This window comes from Parambassis ranga, chromosome 5 (assembly GCF_900634625.1).
Source record: "Parambassis ranga chromosome 5, fParRan2.1, whole genome shotgun sequence".
NCBI classification, from domain to species: Eukaryota; Metazoa; Chordata; class Actinopteri; family Ambassidae; genus Parambassis; species Parambassis ranga.
In genome coordinates this window covers 22782467-22792558 of record NC_041026.1, presented here as the reverse complement: position 1 = coordinate 22792558, position 10092 = coordinate 22782467, and the positions used below count along the sequence as shown (strand labels likewise).

General features: G+C 42.2%; 2 protein-coding genes across 2 annotated transcripts; both read right to left on the bottom strand.

Annotated features, from left to right (window-relative positions):
- Positions 1-1311: 1311 nt before the first annotated feature.
- Positions 1312-3854, bottom strand: camk2n1a (calcium/calmodulin dependent protein kinase II inhibitor 1a). Its single transcript, XM_028405555.1, has 2 exons — positions 3270-3854; positions 1312-2518 (listed from the first exon to the last, which is right to left on the bottom strand). Exons 1-2 carry the CDS (start codon positions 3436-3438, stop codon positions 2448-2450), a joined length of 240 nt encoding a protein of 79 aa, XP_028261356.1. The 5' UTR covers positions 3439-3854; the 3' UTR covers positions 1312-2447.
- A 2124-nt stretch (positions 3855-5978) lies between these two features.
- LOC114435504 (trypsin) lies at positions 5979-9924 on the bottom strand. The gene is made up of 5 exons (XM_028405203.1): positions 9870-9924; positions 8872-9031; positions 7844-7985; positions 7318-7584; positions 5979-6152 (listed from the first exon to the last, which is right to left on the bottom strand). Exons 1-5 carry the CDS (start codon positions 9922-9924, stop codon positions 5979-5981), a joined length of 798 nt encoding a protein of 265 aa, XP_028261004.1.
- Between the last annotated feature and the right edge of the window lie 168 nt (positions 9925-10092).

Genomic DNA, 10092 nt, shown 5'->3' with positions numbered 1-10092 from the left:
GTTCACCGCATCATTTCGGATGAAAGGATCCACCACACAGACAATCATAGACCATTACTCCCTAAATGTAACATCCTCTGATCCTGTGTGTGGATAGGCTGCTACTGCAGTAGGCACCACTGTCATGGTTGACTGCCGTCTTGGAAGAAGGGACTATTTTGGCAGGATAATGCGGTCACGCCACTGAGTGAATAGGGGGTCTTGAGAGAAGAGGGCAGAGATAAGAGAATGGAGAACATTCCATTAAAGCTAGCGATGGTATCAAATCAAGTCTCAGGGAGGACTATTCTGCACCGAAAACCCACCGTGGCACCCATCGAGTGCAAGGTGCATCTGTTACCATGGTACCCAGCGCAGGCAGCCCCTTTCATGTCTGTCAAGATGGGAAGGGAGAGAGACTAGCAATATGTTAGTCTCGCCTGCAGTTGGAGCTGAAATGGACATGTGAGCACCGATGCGTGTGTGTGTGTGTGTGTACACTTACATCTGCATGTATGTGTTTCCAGCACACATGCAAGTGTCCTGGGTTTAAGATGCTGTACACTGACAGAGACTCGTCACACAACATGAATCATTTAGTCACCACAGCAGAGCTGGAAATGTCACATCTCATCAGTGTTCCTTATGCCTCAGTGCCCCCTGCACCATTTACATTTCTGGCAATGGAGTTAAAGGCAGGACTTGATTAAAGAGTGAAGCTGAGATTTCAAATGCAAATAGACATTTATTGCATTGGGAAGCAGTGGTGTACATTTTTTTCTCACAAAATCATTTGCAGTACTGTAGCACTTAATGAGATCATAGTCTGCTGTGCAGTTGACCAGTCGAGTGTCTCAACTTTCTTTTATACAAATCAGGACATTTCATATTTATGATGGTGCTCTTCCACCATCATTCTTCCCATTTCTGTCCCCTTCAGTATCAGATCTTTCCAAGGAATGGGATGTTACTTGTTCACAGTGGAAAATGCTGACTTGACCTTCCTTGGCAGCCAAATAGGCAATCCAATAACAACAGGAGGAAACTGTATTACAAGAAACATGTCCAAAAGTAAGCCAAGCTATCTGCTACTGTCTTTATCTTTCTGATACAAAACTATATTTTTGTGGTTTTGCTACAATTTTAAAACATTTAAAAAAACAAAAAAGCAACATTGTGTACATCATTCCTTATTGTAAACCACAATCAACACTAACAGTAAATAGTACTTTATTAATCATAATCTTTATTACAAGATATTAGGCCACTGTACAAATCAGTGTGAATCGTACAGTACAACGCAGAATTAAGACTGTTTCTCGAGGTTTGTCATTCAAAGCTGTATACGAGGTGCTTCAAGAATACACAAGAGTTTCAGAATTTCTGCCATGCATGCATGATTTCATATTTGCCATGCATGAGTTGGTATTTCAGTGTTTTTACGAAAAAGAGCCCTAAAAACATGGCAACCCAACGAAACGACTGAACTGAATGAGTAAATGTATAAAGCACAAAAAAGAACAATTAATCCGGTACAGTATATCCCTCATGAGATTTGGCACACATACGATAATGCACAATGCAATATAAATAGTTTTATCAATAGGGTGTGTACAGTCAAGTTACAGTATCAACCAATCCAGGTGAAGGCCTGGGAAGCTTACAAACAGGTGGGAGGTACACTGTATATAAATGACTTGTTAGCTGCAAAGTATGGTAACAAAAACACTCAGGCAACATCAAGAATTTAAGTGAAAAATAATAATCACTCATTTGCTCAGTTTTCTCAACATACAAAAAAATACACTCCCTCAGACCTTAACTGGCTGCAAAAGCCATCTTCTCAAGGATCAATAATAAATAAAGTCTTCAACACAGAACAAACCAGTTTAACAGTTCCCACTTTGTGCAAGAAAATATGGGCTAACATTTTCATATTTACAAACTCTGTTATTCATTTGCCCTCGATCAAAATGAAGAGCAGAAAGAATGGTACCGTAGGTTTGATTGATAAGATACAGTGTGTGCTTTAGGTTTAATATTAGATTTATACTCTGAATCCAGTCCCTGATTTCTGCATTTCGACAGCGTCGCCTCCTTCCTTCACCTTGCCCCCCGCCCACCCCCACCTCTCGTCGTCTACTACATTTGTATTTATGGCGAAACCCTGTAAGCGAGGGTGTATTTGTGTGTGAGTGCATGGATATGCCTGTATGTGTGTTAGGGGTGTGTGTGTGTGTGTGCGTTGGGGGTGTCCACCTGGGGGTCTCCTTTGCTGCCATCTCCCACCCCTGCCAGTATGGGTCATCCCGACGTTCATGACTGACTGGGAGAGGAGGGTGTGGAAGTGCTGCTTGCTGCCACATGAGAGAAAGTGCTTATATACAGTGTCTTTGGATTAAAACTGGTAAATATCGCCATAAAAAATTTCAAGAGTGTCTTTTGGGGGGGTTGGTGAGCTGAGCGCTCTAAGCCTCTGCCGGGGTCTTCTCTGTTCCATTTTTTGCTCCATCGTCGCCATTCTCATCCTCGATCACAACTGTGGATGACAGGATGAGATAGTTAATGGGTGTGTGTGTGTGTGTGTGGGGGGGGGAGTCATCACTGTGGCGTCTTTAAAATTCACCATCAAATTGACAGGAGGACATTAAAGCAATGAATCATTACTACTGCGCTGTAGTGGTGTGTGCATGCCTGGGAGAGTAAGTCTATGCAAAAAATAAAAAAAGAATGTGTGTGAGTGTGTGTCTGATGCACATTTGGGAATGTGCATGTGTGTGAGTAGCTGTGCCTATTTGTCGTGTATCTACAGGTGCAATTCTTCTGCCTTCTTGCCTTTTTTTTTTTTGCCTGTGTCTGTGCATGTATGTGCCACCACATGTGAGCCTCAATTTTGAAGAAGCAAAAACACAACACACATAAATATATCACGCAAACGTCAAATTCACACTTCCATGGTATTCATCAAAGCTCAATCATACCATCCATCTATCCATCCATTCACTGGGGAGGGACATTCAGCTTAACTCAGCTGAGGAACATTCAGCATGCATTTAACTGCACGCACTGCGCATCCAAGTTGTGTTGCAATGCGAATAGAATATTTAAACCCCCCCATACATTACACACACATGCACACAATAGACCTTTTCTCCCATCACACAGGGCTGATGCCATGTCAAGGCAACAGATTTAAAGGGAAATTCTTCCTAATTATGGTGCACTGGTAAGCTATGTGCGCATTCACCACATCACCATACAAACGAAACGCCTTATAATTATATAATTACCCCGTTTGCTCCTTCCTATTTGTCCGAGTTTCGGCGGACGTTTATTCTGTGAGCCACTAAAGAAGTTGTTGGTGTCTTGAAGACGACAGGTGAAGGAAAGGTGTCCCTCGTCGTCCTCATTTCCATAATGACTCATTTTTTCTTCGTTGAAAGGCAGCACTTCCGACATCTCCAAATGCGTCTTTATCACCAAGGCGCACGAACTGAAATGTATAGCTTGTCGCCAAGCTTGAAGCCAGCCGTCGTATCAAACAAAAGAGGGGAAACAATGCAATCTGCTGGCACGACCTAGCCCTTTCTGTTTACCCCGAAGACACGTGTCTGTCTCCGTAGGTGCGCAACAGAAAAAAACACACTAAATCAAAATGTCCTTAGTTTCCTCGCTCGCGAAGCTTCGGCAACATCATTGAAAAGAATCCAGAGGTCTGGTCTCTGTGCGTATTGCTTTGGAAATGGAGGCGCACGTACAATACAGCCGTGAAGCGCCCGCTGGTTTCGAGCGGCTGAACCCGTCGCACGGAAAATCTGAGGAAGAAATGCAAATTGAGGAGCGATGCAAAACACGGATCCCGGGGAGACCTGGCGAGGGAGCTGTACGGGGGGTTTTCTGGTGCAGCCCAGAGACGCGTCCAGTTGGTTGGAGTCGTGGTGTACCAATGCTCCACTCTCCGGGATCTGGATGCAATCAAACAAATGGCGATTTGAAATTCAAAGATGGCACAGAGATGAATTCAGATATTTTTTTGAAAAGCGACGTTTTCGCGCCACCACTCGACGAGTTTGGGATATAAAATTCTCAAGCCCCAAGCAAATCCCACCAAAGTTTGTGATTCGATTTCACATAGGGGGGTTTGGAGGGGAACGTGTATCCACCAAGTCAGACCTCACCAGAGGATGGCAGTGTCTTCATAGGCTGGGATTTGGCCCCTGGCGCACTTGCAGTTGCATGCTGAGGCCCTGTACTGTCCTTATAGGCACAGTGGTTGAATTAGAGCCTAAGTAAAGCAGGGAAATATTTACCACATTCCATTATTACGTTTTTATCCTAATTAACTACACTTAGTCTTCCAAATCATGATTATGAAAATATGTTTTTCAGTCAAGCAGCTTCCCTTTGAACATTTAGACTAATCAGACCTTGATTAACAATAGATATATTGATAACATCATCATAGGCTACCTAATAGGATCCACTTTGGCAACAATTTGGTTTTATGTTTGCGGTGAGGTGTGAAGTTTCTAGATCAGAGGGTGGAATGAAAACCGGTTCGCTGACTCTCATCCCATGGGATTTTTCTTTAAGGCTGAAACAAATTCTCTGGGATTGTCCCCCACTGCTGTCTGCTGTTTACATTAATCTGACTACTAAAGACACAAAGGAGTGTTTTACAAAACAGACAGGCTCTGTGCATGGAGTAATGGACAGGTATCTTGTCATGGACTCTCCTGTCTCAGTGGAACTTACACACCAAATATCATTACACATGGACAATGAATTGAAAGATGACACCTGTGCCTGCAGCGGACCTAACTTTTATGGTCTGTCAACTATTCATAAAGGGCAGTGCAGTCATGACACACCAAGGCACAGAGTCTCAATAACAGTTCAATCAGTTTGGAAAATGTGTTGGTTTTTTTGTGCCTGAACTGGTCTTTAACAGCTGCTGCATCCATGTTTAAATTCTATAACTTGTAAACATGGACGACGAGCACACAGGCTGTGAACTGAATCAATGAAGCAACTTATTGATATGAGCTCCTAATAACCAGCATAGTCTTAACAAGGTCTCCGAATACTGCATTTTCATAGCTTAGCTTAGGTCTGTTACCACATAACCGGAAGACTTCCATTATGCTGAAATAAATAACTTGTAGGACCTTTTGCTGTTGAAGCCACCATTATCTCCATGTGCTATGACATATTTGTTTTCACTGTCTCAAAGTGTCATTAGCAGGACAGTACTGAACACTTACGTATACATTGGCATTTTATATAAGCTGAAACTTGAGAAGCTCTACCACTGATCAGAAGTACCTGAAAGTACTAAGTGTTAATGCAAACACTCCAGCTCAAACCTAGGTGTGTCCGTCCAGCTGAATAGAGACATCACGATGCTGAGCCCCATCTCTGTGAAAAGATGCTGCAGTCTCTAATCTCCTGTTGTCCGATTTATTGTCAAAGAAGGAGACCCTGGGGAGGATGAATGGGACAACTGACAGGTTTGTTTTTTTACTGTAGCATGGATCCTGGCCTCTTGCCAGGCTCCTTTCACACTGCTTACAGTGTCCCCTCTCTCAGAGACTGATGTTGAGGGATAGAGGCCTGCTCTGCACAGCAAGTTGAGGTCAATTAATTGTTGGATGATTTCTAAACTGGAAGTAAACACTGGTTGCTCTGATTTCCATGTTAAATGAACATGTAAAAGCTGAAAAATCAAAAGATGTTAACAAAAAGTTGAAGACATTCACCATTTTACTCCACTACACTTTGTGGAAGCTGTCTCTAAACCATGATATTAATTGCTAAATTCTGATCTTTATTGGATTTACATGGACAGCAAAAAGAAAAAGATTACACTGCATCGACTCACAATTACTACAGCTTACAGTGTTCACTACTAATTTATATTATATGCATCATAATTAGTTATTGAAAACATTATCAGAACAATGACAGACATATTTGGAAACAAAGCAGGTTAAACATTTTCACCAGTATTTGGAACACCGTATGTATGACCCGTAGATAGTCTGATCGATCCATCGGCGGAATTTTGACACGGCCGTGTAGACTCCAGGAAACTTAGAATCACCGCAGCCGTTTCCCCATGAGACCACGCCATAGACCCGCCCCCCACACACTAGAGGCCCACCAGAGTCTCCCTGCAAAGACAAGGCCACACCCTCTATCAGTTACCATTTCACAATGTGCCCACGTAATTTTACTGTAAGGCCTCTTTAATGTCCTTGATTGGTGTTACAGGATACACTAAGTTAGACAAAGAGTCTGAGCGGCTCTGTCTCAGAGGCAAATGTTTTAAAGAAGCGATTACAACTCCAGTGGGTTGGGTGTCTCTGTTATGAAAGTTGTTTGTTATTCATTAGGTACAGTATACCACAGTCAGTTTTAACCGTGCAATCACATCACGTAGCATTTTAAAAGCCCAAAATAAATTCATTAGTAAAGGCACCTCCTTTATACATATACCCTTTAAATAAACATATAATTACATTAAATGCTACACATATTAATAATCAATCATTTAAATTAGGCTTACACACACATTTATAAAACCACGGTCTGACTGTATGAGGCCATAATCACACATCTTGCTACACATTGTGCTAGATTTGTAGCAGAATGTGTGCCCAGTGTGTTATTGTTTTGTTTTATTATTTCAAATCCCTGACAATCCTTCATCATATTCACTGGGAAAGCCAACACACAAAGTTACCTAGTGCAGTGTTAAATATAGCACTTTTTAATTAGTCATTCGGTTCTTTACCTCAGGCAAAATATAGCCTACTGGTATATCACACATTGAATTCTCACACCAAAGGCCGGGCATGGTACAAATAACCAACAGAGAGCATGCTGTTGTTTGCAGTTGCACATGGTTTTTACCCTTTAAATTATAGTCAGGCTTTCAGCCTGGCTGCTATTTCAGGGTTCTACTTCCTCTGCAACTATCATAACTAATATTATATTGGAGGATGAACTGCCACGTCTGCTTAATAAAAACCTGTAGCTGAACCAACACTGACATGATGAACTGTAACCTCGTACTATCAGGGGGATATGCTTAATCCCAAAACTGTGTTATTGTTTCCTCCTAATGTAAGATGATGAAGAAGGGATTAGCGTGTGCTATCTGATATACATTGTAAACCAAGGCCAGCACCTTGGAGAATTTATTATATCAAATGGATTTTATGTCTTTTCAAAGATTGAACAATCATGCTTGTTACAATGGGGCAGAGAGGACAGCAACACCCACCAGCTGAGACGTTTCATTTCTGTGACAGAAGGGAAATCTGTCCTCCGTACCTTGCAAGCATCCTTTCCTCCCGTCCTGTAGCCTGCACAGATCATGTTTGATGTGATGTTTCCATTAAAGGAGTCACTGCTGTTACACCTTGCGGTAGAAACAATGGGCACCGTGACTGTCCTGAGCGTGACAGGGACGTGGCCTCCACCCAGATTATTGTAGCCCCACCCAGACACCCGACACACGTGGCCTTCAACTACACCTGTCCCCTGCCTGGGAAGAGGCGCCAGCGACACGTATTTGTTCAGTACCATGGGGGCCCGCAACTGGACAGGAAACGAGAGGACAATTGACAGGCCATGTTAAGAAAAATACATACATCAATTATATTGTCTAAATATTTAACGATGGCTGAGAATTAGATTCTATTTTGGTTGGCTCAGTTTTCCGCAGCAGCAGGAAGCCCACACCACCTCTGTGGCCAGTACCAAACAGCAGACAAACAAAGCTAGCAACAATATTACATTACGTAATAGTATCATATTATTGTAAGACACAGCCAAATCTCTGTGGTTTCTGCTGTACCTTAATGAGCATGATGTCAGCGTTGTTGGTGCTCCTGTTGTACAGTGGATGTGTGACCAGCCTCTGGGGTTTAGCATACTGCTCAGTACCCTCGAAGATATTGACTCTGTAGTCGCCTGCCACTATCATCATCTGCTCTGCCCTACAAAATAACGCAGTCTTATTGTACATTGCATTTATCACCTGTGAAGAACAAAGTTTAGAAAACTTTGAATTACTGAATGTCATACATGAGAAATTATGACCTGTATACAAGGTTTGACCATGACCACCATGAACTGATTGTCTGCCAGAGAACAATGGCTTACTGTGAGCCGGCAGTGCTGGGACAGTACAGAGAAATATGGCCAATTTCCTGGATCCAGACAAGATCACACTTCACTCACTCTCTCTCTTTCCCACACACACACTCATGGTGTGCCAAGGTCAGCTGACTCAACCGCATCTGTGCGCTGTTTGACTTCCCTTCCTTTCTTTACTTTGTGTCAAGCAGCATCGTTTTGACGTTACCTACCCGCAGCAGAAATGTTTGCTTTTAGGCATCTGTTGCAACCATCTGCTCACAATATAAAGTCATGCCAAGTTAGCTTCTATACAGTGTCTTCTATTCCACATTGAAATGTGCCAAAAATGTCATTATCTGTGGAAGTGTTTCATAAACAGCTTGAGTTTTGATATTACCATTTTACTACTAACTAGCTTCTGTTTAATAAAGCCAAATGCTTAACACGTGTCCCATAGGACTTGAAGTCTTGTGATTATAGTACAAGTACAAGATACATTTTGGCACAGCTGTGTCTGAACGACATGTTAGTGCCAATATGACAATGTTGACATGACAACATAACTAAAGAATTTGTGGTGACAGATTAAAATTATGACCAACGCAGTGTGAATTGACTGACCAAGTCATTGTGCAATCCAGCTAGCACAAACTTTTAGAATGTAGGACACACTCTAACTTTACAAAAACAAAAGCACAGGGAGTACACTGATAGTTATTGATGGTAGTGATTGAACATCCTTACCCGATGTTACAGTGTGCTGCGGTCAGCACCCAGTACCTGTGAACTAGAGATCCACCACAGAAGGGTTGGCCGCTGGTGCTCTGCAGTGACACAATGTATTTGATGGAGTTTGGTGCAGCAGGGTATCCACCTATTATACGGCCCTGCATGAGCACATGGCCTGTGTGGAAACACAAGCATTTAAAGACATCAGCTGTGTGTGTTGTATAGTTTGCCTATTTGTATTCATATTTATATACAGGATATGTTGAAGATCTTCTCTTAAACGATTTGCTGTAGATTCTTGAAGACTTTTCCATCTGACATCTGAAAACTGTCCTCAGATCTGATTGGCTGGTAGGGACTGACAATCACTCCAAGGCAAAGATAATGAAGCTTAATTTCTTACATCCTTCATGAAAATATATTGTGGAGCTTCCATGGATATTAATCCTCATTATAAAGTAGACCTTATGAAACATGGATAGCTTCGGTGAGAAAAAGGGGATACATAAACATTTAAGCCCTCCTAATGTCCATCCACCCCAAGCCTAAAGATTCGGCCTAACAATTAGTGGTTTTCTGTCACCTTGGAGGCCACTGTGTAATGAAGGTAATGCAATATAACCTGACCTTCTAGTGTCACCACCTCACTCTGGGCTCTGAAACATTAGAGTGGGGACTCTCCTGCCTGACTTACGCAACAGCTCAACCACTGTACATTGGCCTGAGGCTACACAGTCAGAGACATGGTGGGAACAGTGAGGACTATTTCCTGCAAACATCTACAACACTGGCTATGGATGTATTTGAACTGTATTCTATAAGAACATTCCATTCCACAGCACAATTCACATTTCCTAGTATTTTTCCTATTAAAAACACCTCTAATTCACAGTCTCAGCATATATATGTATATATATATATATATACATATATATGTGTATATATATGTGTGTGTGTGTGTGCGTATATATAATACTTAGCTGAACAACACAAAACCAAAAAAAGGTACTCACCGTGGACTGCTATAAGATCCAGGAAAATACCACATAAACACAGAAGCAGGTTCATCTTAGCAGAAGAGGTCTTAGGCTGTTATTTTACACCATACCAGCCACTGAACCACTGCAGGGCGACAGCCGTTGTCCTCTGCTCCTCTCCACCAGCCTAACCTGGTCATTCATTCAACTCTGGAAACAGTGGGAGTCAGTCACATCAACCTTTATCCTCAAGTTTCCT